The sequence below is a fragment of the Marmota monax genome, unplaced genomic scaffold (genome assembly GCF_021218885.2).
Source record: "Marmota monax isolate L192 unplaced genomic scaffold, Marmota_monax_Labrador192_F-V1.1 WCK01_AAM20220418_F8-fsc00186, whole genome shotgun sequence".
In the NCBI taxonomy this organism is placed as follows: domain Eukaryota; kingdom Metazoa; phylum Chordata; class Mammalia; order Rodentia; family Sciuridae; genus Marmota; species Marmota monax.
The window spans coordinates 1,669,571-1,685,214 of record NW_026694725.1 but is presented as its reverse complement, the minus strand read 5'-3'; the positions used below and the strand labels follow the sequence as shown (position 1 = coordinate 1,685,214).

Sequence of the window (15,644 nt, the reverse complement as noted above, 5' to 3'; positions counted from 1 at the left end):
TGAGACCTCAAGTCCACCCACACTTGTGATTACTGCGGCTTTAGAGTAAATATTAGGTAGTATAAATATTCCTTGCTTTTCTTTTCTAAAGTTGTTTTGGCCATTCTAGGTCCTTTGTATTTACATATAAATCTTAGAACCAGTCTGTTGATTTATTTAAAAATGCTGAAATTTTGCTTGTGATAGTGTTGACTCTAAACATGAATTTGAGAGCTACCTTGAGTTTCTGATCCCTGGTCATCTGTATCTTTCCATTTATTTTGGTCTTTGATTTCTTTTTAGCAGGAATTTCAGTACAGTTTCTGTATAGGGATCTTGCACATCTGTTACTTAATCCTGGATGTTATTTTTTAAACATGGAATTGTTTTTGTGGTTTCGATTTTCAGTGTCTCATTGACGAATGCAGAAATACAATTAATTTTTCTATATTGGTTTCGTATCATTCAGCTTCATTTATTAGGTCTAGATGTCTGTCTTGCTTTAGTAAATTGTAGTCCCAAAGCCAGCTATGTGGACTTTTAATTGAGGTGTAATTGGTCCAGTATTGAGGAGCAATATGAAGATTTATACTGAATAACGTTTAATTTATAAAACTGAGCCTTTGGAGGAAGGGGCAAGAATGGCTGTGGCATCTGGTATTTTTAGAGTTCTTCGGAAAGATTCTAAGAGCGCAGTTGAGAATCTTTGATTTACAAGGTGCCTGGTGGCAGACACACTGGCCCAAAGGTCACCCTCCCCTAGGGGACTAGCAACAGGGCTGAGGGAGTGTCTGGACCAAGGACCACCCTCGAGAAAAGGCAGATGAGTTCCGGGTTCCCTTCCAGGCCGGGAGGAGTGGGATAAGCACGCCTCACCGACAGGCGCCTCGCGCCTGTGGCTCTAACAGACGTCCATCAATATCCCCTTGACCGGGGTTCGCTGTGCCTCCCACTTCCTCCGCAGACACACCTATCTACACTCCCCCCCGCCCCGCCCCCGCGAGAGATCCCTGTTAACAGGGCGCTATCCACAAGCTTCACGCGGACGACCCTCACCCGTGGCAGATGTTACAGATGAGGAAACTGAGGCCCAGAGAGGCCGGGCCTTCGTGTAGGGCCGCCTCCAGTTCGACCCTTTTCCCGTAACCCTTTTCAGGTATAATGAAATTAAATCGGAGCTGGAGGAGCTGGACCACATCACTGAGCAGACGCTCTTTGACCTGTACAAATACAAGTTCAACACGCGCCTGGCCAGTCCCCGCGGCCGTCGCGATCTCGGGGGCACTCTGCCGCACCCACTGCAGCGCCTGCGGGTCCTGCCCCAGCCCCAGCCCCACAAGGCCCGCAGAGCACGCGGCGCGACCTCCAGCATGCGGGACAACAACCCCCAAGTGGACAGGAAAGACTGGAAGATCGGCTTCCAACTGGTAAGGCAGCTGGAGGGCACCGCCAGTCCACTCGCCCCACCCTGGCCCCGCCCACGCCGCAGACCCCGCCCCTTTCGGACCCGCCTCTACAGATGAACGAATCAGAATTAGCTCTTCTGATTGCGGGCAAATTAAATAAATGAAACAAAATAGAATGAAATGGAATGGAAAGAAAAGAGAAAAATAAAATGTAAAATAAAAATAAAATTACACCTTTCTGTGAGCCAGTTTGTGCAGTTTCCTCGCTGGGAGCCTATGTTCCAGCGTTTAAGCCACAGGAAGTCCAATCTATTGTGGAAAATGCACTTTTCAAAATCTCTGGTTCTCAATGGTGGTGCTCAATTGGGACCTTCCAAGTCTAATGGAAAACTGGGGCTTTACTAGCCTAAGACAGAGAACTAGAGACAGTAAAACGGGAGACTTAAAAGTATTTTTAAAATACAAAATTAGCTGTGGGTGTAGCTGAGTGGTAGAGCACTTGCCTAGCATGCATGAGACACTGGATTCAATCCCCAGCCCCCCAAATAAATAAATAAATAAATAAATAAAATCAGAGGCAAAATTAGAGGAAATGTCTTCTAGGCCCAGCTCTGTCTGAAAAACAAAACAAAATACATACCTTTTGTTTCCTCAGTCTTCCCCCCAGTGAAATGGGAGAAGTTCTTGCTCTTCCCCCTGCAGGGAGTATATAAATGAACTGTAATCATGTGTGACTCTTCCCTGCTCACCCATCCTTTAAATCCATTTTCCCCTGGCCCACTCTCCTGGGCTTCTGCTTTTCCCACCCTTTCTGCATTATTGCATTCTTATTCCTCATCCCTGTCCATCAGCCCTCAGAACTCCAGACAACTTATCCTTGACCCCGCCCTGGCCTGCTGCTGGCCTTTTGGGCCCACTAACATTCTGCTCTCTGTATCCAGTGCAACCAGAACAAATCTGACTGCTTCTACCAAACATACTCATCAGGGGTGGATGCGGTGAGGGAGTGGTACCGCTTCCATTACATCAACATTTTGTCCAGGCTGCCAGATACCTCACCATCTCTGCAGGAGGAGGCATTGGGCAACTTCATCTTCACCTGCCGCTTCAACCAGGCCTCCTGCAACCAGGCGTGAGTAGGTTCTGCTGGGGTGGGTGTTCTTCTCTGGGCCTCCCTTGGGTCATCCTGAGGCCCATGGGTCCAGAAAATGCTTGATAATTAAATATGGAAATGCTGACAGTGGGTAAAGGGGAAGAACTGGCCTCAGGACCATGCCTCTGCCTCACAGGTCACACGGAGGCCCTGCTAGATCTGAGTGCAGTGGCCTCATCTGAATTCCCTGGGAAGATTGGGGCTCAAGGTCTGGCTTTGAGAAATCAAGAACTAGAAGCATGGTTCTCCGTCTTTCTAAGGACTCTTTCTCACTAGCATTAAAGTTCACTCAGACCTGGGAGGTAGTAAGTGTAGTGAAATAGTGTGGATTGAAAGACTAAAACCCAGTTCCCACTCTGTTTCTGTGACTTCCTGGTTGGGTGACTGAGCATTTCACATCATTCTTCAGAGCCCTTTGTTTGTAAAATGGAAACAAAACAAAGTACACAAAATGAAATTCATTCATCCAACGTGTATTTTTTTGTTGTTGTTTGTTTTATTTGTTTGTTTTGCTTTGTTTTGTTTTGTTTTTAACTGTCTGGACTATGTGCCAGATACCGTTCTAGGCACTTGAGGCACATTAGAGAAAAAAAAAAAAGCCGTTGCCCTTTTGGCACTTGTACTCAAGTGAAGATGATGAGGATAACACAGAGTGCACAAGGTAACACTTGTCAAGACATTTATACACCACTGGATTGATGGATCTTAATATTCTTGTCCTTAAACTGGGTCAGAAGCCGGCATTAGCTGAAGATTCTTCCTACTCCGTTGCCCCTCAAGCATTCTTTATGTGGGGACCCCTGTCATGATGTCCTTGCAAAGAGGTCATGGCTGCTGTAGTCTCTTTGAGAACTGGGAAAGGCTGGGAGTGGAGGGGGTTCCATTCTGTTGCCTCTGGCCTCGTCCTACGCCGGCCTTCCCCTCCTGCTTCTGCTCCTTGAGCTTTGGGGGCCATCTCCATGTCTCTGCCTGGCTGAGGAAGGGTGCTGAGGCAGCATCTCCATTCTACAGGGGGCCCTTCCCTCCTATGCTGGAGAATGGCAGCAGGGCCAGGTGTCACCTGGTTCTGCCCCTACCATTCACCCCTCACATATACTTTGTTCAGCACACAACTTGGTTCCTGTCTCTAGTCTTAGTGTTTGTTTGAGGACAGAAGTGAGCAGCTGGGAAGTAGGGCAGCTAAGCCCGAGTCAACTGGCACCTGCCACCAAGCCTCTCTAACTGTCACTTTCCCACCTGTAGTTTTCATTTCCATCCTCTCCCTTTGCCTGCTCAATGCTTGTGCCTCCCATCAACAGAAAGTCCATAGTTCATCCTTGTTTTGGCATTTAAGTGACTTCCTCAGTTCAGTTCTTCCCAGTTCTTACCTGGATTATTATAACTACCCCCTAATTTGTTTTTTCTGCTTCTAAATCCTCCCTTTATTCTGTGACCAAAGGAAGTGTCTCAGTCTGTTTTCTGTTGCTGTAACAGAATACCACAGCCTGAACAACTATAAAGAAAAGAAATTTTATTCTTCTAGTCCTAGAGGCTGGGAAGTCTAAGAGCATGGTGCTGGCTCTTGGTGAAAGCCTCTATAATATTACATGGAGAAAAAAGGCAAGTGAGTTCATGTGAAAAGAAAGCAGGAAGGGCAGACTTGATTTTTAACAATGCACTCCCCACCTCCACAATGATGACCTTGATCCATTCATGAGAATTCTGTCTTCACGACCCAATTACCACTTATTAGGCCAAACTTCCTAACACATTGGGATTAAGTTTCCAACACATGAACTGGGAGAGTTTGAACCATAGCAGGAACTTTTGCATTTCACTATACTTAACTATTCCAGTTTGTCCTGTTTAAAATCCTTTGGTCTCTTGTGGTCTTCAGAATCATGAATCCTTTATTGTGGCCTTCTTTTTTTTAAAACATAGGTTAGTTGCACATTTTTTTCCCTAAAAAAAAAAAATATATATATATGTGTATAAATATATATATATATATATACATATATATATATACACACATACATATATATAATATATATATTTCATTTCTCTTGGTATACTATATATATATATATATATATATATATATATATATATTTTTTTTTTTTTTTTTGGTGCTGGGGATTGAACCCAGGGCCTTGTGCATGCAAGGCAAGCACTCTACCTACTGAGCTATATCCCCAGCCCCCTAAATATTTTTTTTGTAGTTGTAGATGGATACAATACCCTTCTTTATTCATCTTTATGTGTTGCTGAAGCTCGAACCCAAGGCCTCACACGTGCTAGGGAAGTGCTCTGCCACTGAGCTACAACCCCAGCCTTAGTGTGGCCTTCTTATCCCTCTCCTGTCCCATCTACAAAACCTTCCTTCACATATTATCTTTTCTTTTCTTTTTCTTTTTTTGCATGTGTGGTTCTAGAGATGGAATTCAGGGCGTCACACATGCTAGGTGAGTGATAAACTGCTGAGATACATCTGTAGCCTTAAATTTTTCTTTAATAGTATTTGAAGACATGGCATATGTGCCATAAATTCTTCCTAGTAACATGTCCAACTTAGTGGCTTTTAGTATGTTCAGAGTTGTGCAACTATCACTGTTATCTAATTTTAGAACATTGTCCTCACCCCAAAAAGAAACCCACTGCTTATCAGCAGTTCCCCACTCACTCCCCTCCTCCAAGCCCTGCAAACCACCGATCTGCTTTCTGTTTCTATGAATTGCCTGTTGTTGACATTTCACATAAAGGGAAGCATGCAATATGGAGTCTTCTGTGACCAGTTGGCTTCTTTCACTTAAGCGTAATGTTTTCAAGTTCATTTATGTTGTAGCATGTATCTGAACCTCATTTCTTTTTATGGGCAAATAATATTATATTTAGAAGGTAGCTTTATCCATTCTTCAGTTGAGAGACATTTGGGTATTCCCACTTTTTGGCTATCATTCATGAAACTGCTATGAACATTCTTGTACATGTCTTTGTATGGATGCATGTTTTCATTTCTCTTGGTATAAATCTAGGAGTGGAATTGATGTGTCATATCGTAACTCTAGATTTAATATTTTGAGGAACTGCCGGACTTTGTCAAATGGCTATACTATTTTACGTTCCTAACAGCACTGTAGGAATGCTCCAAATTCTCTATATCCTACATTTGTCTGTCTTTTCATTTTAGCCCTCTTAATGAATCCCTGTAATCTTCATAGTAAACCAATGCAGCTCTTACTAAGTGCTAAGCACTGTTCTAAGTGTAATTTATCACACCTGTAAGGTAGATATTTTTAACATCTTGATTTTACAGATAAGGAAACTAAGGTTCACAGAAGTTAAGTAATTTGTTTGGTATCATGTCTTTTCTTTTCTTCTTTTTTTTGTAGTATTGGGAATTGAACCCAGGCCCTCATCAATTCATCTCACTTTTAATACTTTTATTATTTAATTAAATTAATTAATTAATTTTTTTGGTACCAGGGATTGAACCCATAGGTGCTTAACCTCTGAGCCACTCCCCAGCCCTTTATTTTTTTATTTTAAGACAGGGTCTCACTAAGTTGCTTAGGGTCTTGCTAAATTGAAGAGGCTGGCCTTGAACTTGCAATCCTCCTGCCTTGGCCTCCTGAGTTACTGGGATCACAGGTGTGTGCCACCATGCTATCTAATACTTTCTAAAGCTTAGAGATTCAGTTCTGGACTCTGTGCTTTTAACCATCACATTATAAGGCTTCTCATAGGCCATTATATTAATATGCTTAATGTATATTCTTTGTGTTTTTGCAAAATTCATATTTAATTTATGTACACGGCATTATATATCTCATTGAATCCCCTGCCTTTAAAAACTAAGCTCTGGGGGTTTAAGATCCATCCACATTGCTGATTCCATCTGCTGATTTCATCTGCTGTGTGCTGTCCATGATGTATATCTGCAGCATCATGTCTGTCCCCTCTCCCAGCAGGCAGGGCCCAACGGCCTTTTAGGACTGGCCACTTCTGTAGCCTCTTCTTCATTCACTCTTTGCATCCAACCCATCTCTGGAAATACTGACTTCCTAGCACATCCTAAAATATGTTCTGGTATTTCACACCTCTGTGCCTTTGGCTTTTAAGGTCAATGGAATATTCCAGATCATCTTCTTATAATCTCTTCATTTTGTAGATAAGGAGAATAAGCTCAGAAAAAAATGACTTGTTCAGGGCCATACAGGCAGAACTCCACTCCTTACCTCTGACTAGACTTCTCCTTGCTTCTCTTCATTTCTCCTCTGCCTCTCACAGGTCAAAGCCTAATCTTCCTCTTCGCCTGCTCCCATCACCAGCTCTAAGATGAGATGGTAGTAGAATATAGATTTCCTCTGTCTTCAGGTGGGCTCTCGCTGCAATCCAACACAGCCTCCTGGCTTTGAAACCTGTTATTTGCTGTCAGATCATATTGTTACTACAACAGCATTGCCTCTGATTGCTTTCTCTGGATTCCCAAATCTATTGTAGATTAGTTTTGGATCTGTCAGTCTGAGACATGTTGGTACAGGAGGCCTTGGAAAAACACTTGGCCGCATTTTACCCCTGGGCTCTGAACTTCCTCTTCTTAGCACCATGTTCCTCATGTCTCACTCTTTCCTTTAACCCTGTTCCCCTCCACATCTCTATTTCATTCTCCACATCTCTGTTTCATTCATTCTTTCATTCATTCACCCAGCAACTATTTGTTAACTATCTCCTATATGCCAGGAACACCAAGATGATATAGAGATGAATGAGATGTGGCTTCTAACTTCAAGGAGCTCATGATCGCGAAATGGGGAACTAAGAAGTAGATACGTGAGAAGTTAGGGGTACTGTAAGAGTCTTCACAAGGCACAACAGTAACGCAGGAGAGGTCACAAGGCAGCGTATAAGTCAAGACAAGTGAGGTCAGATGGCTTGGTGGGAGAAATCTGAGCTAGCAGGTAGTTGTCCTGGGCCTGAATCCCAGGGCCATCATCACTGTCTATGTGACCTTGGGCAGCTGCTTGACCTCTCTGAGACTGAGCTTCCTCTTATATGATGTGAGAATGAGGCTCCCCAGGGAGACAGAGGGGGAGCATACTGGGTGATTTGGAAACCGACAGCTCTGAAAGGCTTAACTCCTATAGGTGTTTACAAGAATGATTCTCCTCTGCCTCTTCCTGTTCTCCTGCTTCCTATACATACCCCTCTAACCCTACTCTCTCTCCTGCTAAGGAATTACTCTCACTTCCACCACCCAATGTATGGGAATTGCTATACTTTCAACAACAAGAACAGTTCCAACCTCTGGATGTCTTCCATGCCAGGAATCAACAATGGTGAGAAACTCCCAGGATCTGGATGCCCCACCTCTGCCCCAGCCCTTCTCACCTTGGGCCCACATCCTAGAGATGCCATGTGACTTCTGGGTCTCTATCCTGGAAGGAATCTTCTCTTCTCTTTCTCCCCCAAGTGCATTGTATAGTCCATTCCAGGCATGAGAGGAATCCTGTCCCAGTCCTTTCTTGCCTGCCCCCAGAATTCAGCCCCAGGGTTGCCAAATCCACTTGCAGGTCTAACTGGATGTGCTGTCCTTAGAGATTAGTGACTAGGAAAGGTAGGAGGGTGGGTTTCCATCCCCTGACTCTTCTCTAAGACCTATCCCGCAACTCTGTTCCTGCTGCATCCCCCAGGTCTGTCCCTGACATTGCGCACAGAGCAGAAAGACTTCATCCCCCTACTGTCCACGGTGACTGGAGCCAGGGTAATGGTGCATGGGCAGGATGAGCCGGCTTTTATGGATGATGGTGGCTTTAACCTGCGGCCTGGTGTGGAGACCTCCATCAGCATGAGGAAGGCAAGAATGCTAACTGGTAGCTTGGGAAGAGAGTCCCAGATTGGAGAGAGGCCGGCAGGACAGGGGAGGTAGACAGGACAGCCAGGGACTATGGAAGATCATATAGGGTGGGCCTTGAGCATGGGGTGATCTTCAGGTGTAGGAATCAGGGGGGAAGGGAATGGCTGAGAGGGCATGGGCAGTGGATCCTAGGGAGTGGAGTTTGGGTGAGAAGTGCTGAAAGGGGGTTCAGGGCATGCTTGGGATCTCAGGGGATGCTCTGGGCCCAGTGCCCTTGAATCAGGTCGTAGAGGGATGGGACCTGGGGATTGCGGAGCATGTTGAGATTGGGAGGCAAATAGGAGGAGCTGGCAAGATGTGAGATATGACCTGAAACTGAGGAAAGACAGAATCCTGGCACAAGCCTGGGCCTCTTGCTCTGACCTCTTGATGTGCCTGGGTTCCTAGGAAGCCCTGGATAGGCTTGGAGGCAACTATGGTGACTGCACTGAGAATGGCAGTGATGTCCCTGTCAAGAACCTTTACCCTTCTAAGTACTCGCAGCAGGTAAGGCCCAGACTCTTTCTGTGGCAAGCTGTTTCCTAGGCCTGCCCCGGGTGGTCAGTCAGAGTTGTGGGGTGGTGAAAGAGGGGGACTTTGGGATGAAGGCTGCGGGAAGAGTGATGGAGGTCCAGTGCAATGCCTTCTCATTCCTTCTCATCTCTCCTCTAGGTGTGCATCCACTCCTGCTTCCAGGAGAGCATGATCAAGGAGTGTGGCTGCGCCTACATCTTCTACCCAAAGCCTAAGGATGTGGAGTACTGCGACTACAGGAAGTACAGCGCCTGGGGTGAGAGCCTGGGAGCCCCTGGGCTGCCTCACCCCTCTACCCTAGGGCTTCCCCGAGCTCTCTCCTCCAGTACCTTCTGTCTAAGGCATGACTCTGGCTCCCACCACCCTAAGGAGTTCTCCCTCTCCCTCTCTCAGCCCTTACTCTCTGCCTCTGTTTTCCTCCCATTCTCTGTATATTTCCTTTATTTCTTTTTTCAACATGATTTATTCTATTTTATTTATTTTTTATTTATGTATGACAGCAGAATGCATTACAATTCTTATTACACATATACACCACACTTTTTCTTATCTCTGGTTGTATACAAAGTATACTCACACCAATTCATGTCTCCATACCTGTACTTTGGATAATAATGATCATCACATTCAACCACCATTAATTACCCCATGCCCCCTCCCTTCCCCTCCAACCCCTCTATTTCCTTTATTTCTGTTCCTCCCTGTTGGCTCTCTGTCTCTGCTTTTGTGTATTTGTTAAGGAATTGCCCCCATTTAAAAATAACCTGCAGCAGAAGGAAGAAAGAGCGCATGTCCCTCAACTCCTTCCCCGCTTTCCTGCTGCAGCTTCATCTCGTACCTGTGGAGCATGGCATTCACAGGGTGCTGAGCAGGACTGGCTCCAGGGGAGCTGGGTGGGGCACAGGACAACTCTGGGGCCCAGGAAGAAAATGTTAGAAGTCATATGTGTCTGTCTCATTTCTTCACATTTTCCATTATACATACATTTTAGAATGTATATACTATATCCATCCAGTAGTTCAGCTATGTAATTTGTATCTCGGACTTGCTTATTTTAGATGTGTGTATGTATGTGTATGTGTGTGTGTGTGTATATATATATATATATATATTTAACCTGGAGGAGGGCACAATAAAACAAGTTTGGCTACTCCTGGCCTTTCCTCCTTATCCTGGTTTAGGAGTTGACAAATTCTTCTCATCTCCATTACTGCTGAACTGTTCAGCAGGGAAACTGTGTGTTAGGAAGATGAGAAAGACAAACCCAGCAAGAAACCATGGCAACTGGGTGCTGTGGTGCACACCTGTTATCCCAGCGACTTGGGAGGCTGAGGCAGGAGGATTGCAAGTTGAAGGCCTGCCTCAGCAACTTAGTGAGACCTGTCTCAAAGTAAAAAATAAAAATGGCTGGGGATGTGGCTCAGTAATAAAGCACCCCTGGGTTCAATCCCCAGAATATATTAAAAAAAAATATGCACACACCCCATAGATGCTCTGAGGGGTCATGTTTCTGTGTTCCTGCTACACAGGCTTTCATCTGGCACAGCTATCCTGTTCCACCCTCCTCTTCCTCCCAGGGCTTTATGGGCAAGGAGGTAGGCTGAGGGACATGGTAACAGGCACAACAGGCACAGAGGCCATGCCAGGAGCTGATCATCTCACCCAGAATTTAGAGTCCAGCCCTGCCTCCATTCTGTCAGTGGTGATTTTTCAGCCCTCTTCTCTTTTCTCCCCACCTTCTCCCTCCCCACCTTTCCTTTTTTTCCAATATTAGGGATTGAACCCAGGGGTGCTCTACTGCTGACCTAAATTTCCAGCCATTTTTAAATTTTTTGCGACAGGGCCTCACTAAGTTGCTTAGGCTGGCTTCGAATTTGTGATCCTCCTGCCTCAGCCCCCGACGTAACTGAGATGACCGGCATGTGCCACCATGCCTGGCTTCTGCCTCTTTTCTTGCCTGTGTCTTCTCTATCATTCTCTTCCCGTGACAGTTCCTTCCAGGTGTGGCTGGGACCTTGGGAAGATGGGAGCACATCATAACCTGAGGGAAACTCAGAGGCTATCTGATGTCACCTCTGTTTTCAGATAGGCAAACGAAGGCCCAGAGGGAAGGCATGAGCCTCCCAGGATATAAAAAGCAGTGGGATTAGTGCTGTAATTTTGAGGATCTTTGAGCAAAAAATAACAATATTGATTGCTGAGAAGTTGTGAGGATGAGGGAGAGGAACTAAGGCTAAAAACAGTTTGATGTGTTTCCTAAGACTTAGTCCCCAGAGAAAAAGGCCCAGTTGCTTCTCATTCTTCCTAATGTAAGATTCCAGCTCTGGTGATTTGGGTCAGAGATGAAGGATTTTGAATTAAGTGACTAAAAGTAGCAATGATGACAAAATAACCTTACTTAGAACTTGGCAAATGCTGGTAGAGGAATCCATAGTCCTTTTCTCCTCTTTCTGCTCCTCCTCCTTCTTCTTGTTTTCCTCTTCCTCCTGCTCTTCTTGTGGTAATTGCTTTATTGAGGTAATTCATATCTCATGCAATTCACTCATTTAAAGTATAGGGTTTTCGTCAGGCACGGTGGCACATGCCTGTAATCCCAGCGGCAAGGGAGGCCGAGATGGGAGGATCTCAAGTTCAAAGCCAGCCTAGCAACTCAGTGTCTCTAAATAAAATATGAAATACGGCTGGGGATGTGGATCGGTGGTTGAGTCCCCCTGAGTGTAATCCCTGGTACCCCTCCCCAAAAAACATAATAAAGTTTATGGTTTTGCAGTGGCACAGCCTATAATCCTTGTAACTCAGGAGGCTGAGACAGGAGGATTGTGAATTCAAAGTCAGCCCCAGCAACTTAGTGAGGCCCTAAGCAATTTAGCAAGACCCTGTCTCTAAATAAAATATTAAAAAGGGTTGGGGATGTGGCTCAGTGGTTAAGTGCCCCTGGGTTCAATCCTTGGCACCAAAATAAATAAATAAAGTATATGTTTTTATTTTAGTACAAGTTTTAGGTTTTTGGTAGTCTCAGGGTTGTGAAACATCACCACTATCAATTTTATAATCTTTTCATCACTCCCAAAAGAAACTTTTTATACTAGGTAGCAGTCCTCAAATTTCTTACCCTTCATTGTCAGTCCCTGGACAACACTAATCTTTTTGTCTCTATACATTTGCCTGCTTTGGACACTTCATATAGATGGAAACTTATAACAACACATGGTCTTTGTGAGTGACTTTTTTCACTTAATCATAACATTTTCAAGATCTGTCTATGTTTTAGCACATATCAGCACTTCCATTCTTTTTTATGACTGATATTCCAGAGTGTGGGTATACTACATTTTGTTTATTTTCTTATCTGTTGATGGAAATCTAGGTTATTTTTACTTTTTGGTTTTGTGAATAGTGTTGCTATGAACATTTGTGTACAATGTGTGTGGATGTGCATTTTCAATTCTCTTAGGTATATATCTAGGAGATTGCTTAGATTCTGTGGTAACTGTTTAATCTTTTTGGGAAGCTATCACTCTTTTCCAAGATGGCTGCACAATTTTATATTCCCAGAAGAAGTAAATGAGATTTCCAATTTCTCTACATCCTTACCAGTACTTGTCCTTGTCTTTTCCTTTTTTATTTTATTTTTTTAAATAGTAACCATCCTAGTGGCTATAGAGTAATATCTTTTTGTGGCTTCACACCATTATTCTTAAACAATTGTTCCTATTTTTCTTTGTGACTTTTAGATTTCTGTCCATATTGAACACACTTTTATATTTTGCCCCGACTTAGTTTGTTAGAATTGAACTCAGGGGCACTCAACCGCTGAGCCACATCCTCAGCCCTATTTTGTATTTTATTTAGACACAGGGTCTTGCTGAGTTGCTTAGTGCCTTGCTTTTGCTGAGGCTGGCTTTGCATTTGTGATCCTCCTGCCTCAGCTTCCCGAGCCACTGGGAGTACAGGCATGTGGCACTACACCCAGCTCATAAACATTTATTGTTGCTGCTACTCATAGGCATCATTGTAATGTTGCAAAAAACTCTTGTAAATTGGCTGCCCAGTTCTGAGGGGAGAACTCTTGGGTGTGGGGTGGAGAAGGTCAAGGTGCCCTCAGGAAACAGGCACTTCGCTGTACCCATAGGCTACTGCTACTATAAGCTCCTGGGAGCCTTCTCTACAGACAGCCTGGGCTGTTTCACCAAGTGCCGGAAGCCATGCAGGTGAGTGTCCCCTGCCCTCAGGCACAGGTTGGGCAGCAGGCTGCTTGGCTGGGTAGGATACAAGGTAACCAGCTAGCTTTGGAGTGGGAGAGCCCTACTCCATCACTAAGCACCTTTCTCCATCTTCAGTGTGACCAATTACAAGCTGTCTGCTGGTTACTCACGATGGCCCTCAGTGAAATCCCAGGTAAAGTGGGGAAGGGAGAGATTGGGGGACTTGCACACATGCCTGTGCTCATGCAAGGGTAACTCTGTGACCTTCTCTGGGTGTTGGTGTGCTTGACCTGATCCCATTCCTCTGCACCTGAGGAATACAGGGATGAATTCCATGACACTACTGTTCTTTCCCAGGACTGGATTTTCCAGATGCTGTCCCTACAGAACAATTACCCCATCAACAACAGGAGGTGAGTCCTGCCCTGGTCTTAGCTATAGGATAGGAATCCCTGGGAGGGAAACCAGATATGGGAAGAGGAATTGATTCAGTTGTTTAGAAGAGGGTTCAAGAAGTTAATCCTCTAATATTTCTTCCCACCTCTCTCCCACTCCAAAGAAGTGGAGTTGCTAAACTCAACGTCTTCTTCAAGGAGCTGAACTACAAGACCAATTCTGAATCTCCCTCTGTCACGGTATGGCCTGCCTCACAGACCCTGTAATTCTCTTGGGGGGTCTTGGCAGGGTGGTTTTCCTTCTGTGGGGGCCAGAGAGTTTCAGCCTTGAATGTAGGGGACCAAGGAAAATGGGTGTGGGGTCAAGGGTGAGGTTGAGAGGGTTGGAAGGAGGGGAGCTAGAGTTGGGGTTTGAGGTTTGAGCTGGTGGAAGGTACATGTATGTCAGATGATGGGGAGCAGGCCCTTGAGACACACCCCAGTTGCCACTGGCCTCATTACCAGTTTTCCTGGGTGATACCAGTCAGGAGCTATGTGTTCCTAAGGGGGAAGAGCAGCAGCAGGGGGGCATGGAAGGTCTGAGGGGATAGTTGGGGTCCTCAGGCAGGAAGGGGATTGTGAATTCAAAGTAAGTGAGGAGGGGGCTTCTCTGTCTGAGCCCACCCTCTGCCCCATGGTCAGTGTACCTCTCTCCCCTCACAGATGGTCACCCTCCTGTCCAACCTGGGCAGCCAGTGGAGCCTGTGGTTTGGCTCCTCAGTGCTGTCTGTGGTGGAGATGGCTGAGCTCATCTTTGACCTCCTGGTCATCACATTCCTCATGCTGCTGCGGAGGTTCCGAAGCCGATATTGGTCTCCAGGACGAGGGGCCAGGAGTGCAAGGGAGGTGGCCTCCACTCCACCTTCCTCCCTTCCCTCCCGCTTCTGTCCTCACCCTACATCCCCATCCTTGCCTCAACCAGGCCCTACTCCCTCCTCGGCCTTGACAGCCCCTCCACCTGCTTATGCCACCCTAGGTCCCTGTCCATCTCCCTTGAGCTCAGCAGGGGCCAGCTCCTCTGCCTGTGCCCTGGGAGAGCTCTGATAGGGAACTTAGCCTACAGTGTTTCTCCCACCAAGGCCTGCGCTCCCCTGTGGCAGGGGCCCAGCCTTGGCAAGGTTAAAAGATGTTTGGGGCTTCCTCTCAAAGCTTCTCACTGCCTTTGGTGTGGGGGAGGGAAGCAGGATGGGTAAGGGGTCCAGGAAGTTGCCCAGAGAACAGTGGCCAATGAAGCCACCCAGAACTGCTTTGGTCCTGCCCTGCAACCTCGGTCCTGCCCTTGAACACTCTGATTTCCACACAAGTGCAAACAAGTCTCCTTTTCCCTTGGATCAGCCAAGCTAAACTTGGAGTTTTGCCAAGGAACTTTCCTAGGAAACGACCAACAACCAGAACAAAACACAAACAAGGACATACAAAGGCATATCTAGGTTTCCTACCCACAGTGACCAAAGCCAGCCCCAGGCTGGCCTGGCCACACTGCCATCCAGTGATACAGATGTCTGCTCCTTTTCTTGAACTTGGGTGGGAAACCCCACCCGAAAGCCCCCTTTGTTAGCTCTTGGGCAATTCCCCTTCACTGACTTCAGGGCAGGAGCTTGAGCAGACCAGTGTAGAAAGGTTTGGTCATTCCCAGTCATTCCCAAGACGCTTCTAGTCTCATACTTCACACCCCTGCGGAGATGCCCCAGTGCCTCTGCCCTGTGTCCTTCATTCCCCTGCACGACTGCTCAAGCTATTTCCTCAGCCTGAACACTTGCCTCACCATCTGGAGGACTATGCATCCTTTAGAACCCTTTCAAATACCATTACTTCCTTGAAGGCTTCTGCTCCATCTTGTCTTCCCCAGAATTGATCACCCACTCTCCTTTGGACTCCCATGGCCCACTATAACATCTTCTGGACTGCTGATGTTGCATTAAACGTTTGTGTTCATGTGTGTCTGCCTCCCTGACTAGACTGTGAGCTCCTTGTGGTCATTTCTATATTCTCCAGGTCTAGCCCAGTGTCCCACTTGGAGCAAGTAGACAGGTTCTCAATAAATGTTTGTTGCATAAA

At 45.8% G+C, this 15,644-nt stretch overlaps 1 protein-coding gene and 1 long non-coding RNA gene across 5 annotated transcripts in view; one reads left to right on the top strand and one right to left on the bottom strand.

Moving 5' to 3' along the window:
* The window catches only part of LOC124079010 (uncharacterized), a 15,174-nt gene extending 13,030 nt beyond the window's left edge, over positions 1–2,144 (bottom strand). Inside the window, exon 1 of the long non-coding RNA XR_006847119.2 lies at positions 2,026–2,144. This is a non-coding gene — a long non-coding RNA (uncharacterized LOC124079010). The remainder of the gene's footprint in view (positions 1–2,025) is intronic.
* Positions 1–15,644, top strand: part of Scnn1a (sodium channel epithelial 1 subunit alpha) — a 26,867-nt gene extending 11,223 nt beyond the window's left edge. For all 4 annotated transcript variants that reach the window (XM_046424170.2, XM_046424171.2, XM_046424168.2 and 1 more), the window contains 11 exons: positions 1,136–1,406; positions 2,327–2,517; positions 7,753–7,856; positions 8,211–8,374; positions 8,822–8,920; positions 9,086–9,203; positions 13,080–13,158; positions 13,288–13,345; positions 13,510–13,565; positions 13,712–13,787; positions 14,250–15,644. In XM_046424170.2, the coding sequence (XP_046280126.1) occupies positions 1,136–1,406; positions 2,327–2,517; positions 7,753–7,856; positions 8,211–8,374; positions 8,822–8,920; positions 9,086–9,203; positions 13,080–13,158; positions 13,288–13,345; positions 13,510–13,565; positions 13,712–13,787; positions 14,250–14,630 (1,597 nt within the window). In that variant the 3' untranslated portion in view covers positions 14,631–15,644. The remainder of the gene's footprint in view (positions 1–1,135; positions 1,407–2,326; positions 2,518–7,752; positions 7,857–8,210; positions 8,375–8,821; positions 8,921–9,085; positions 9,204–13,079; positions 13,159–13,287; positions 13,346–13,509; positions 13,566–13,711; positions 13,788–14,249) is intronic.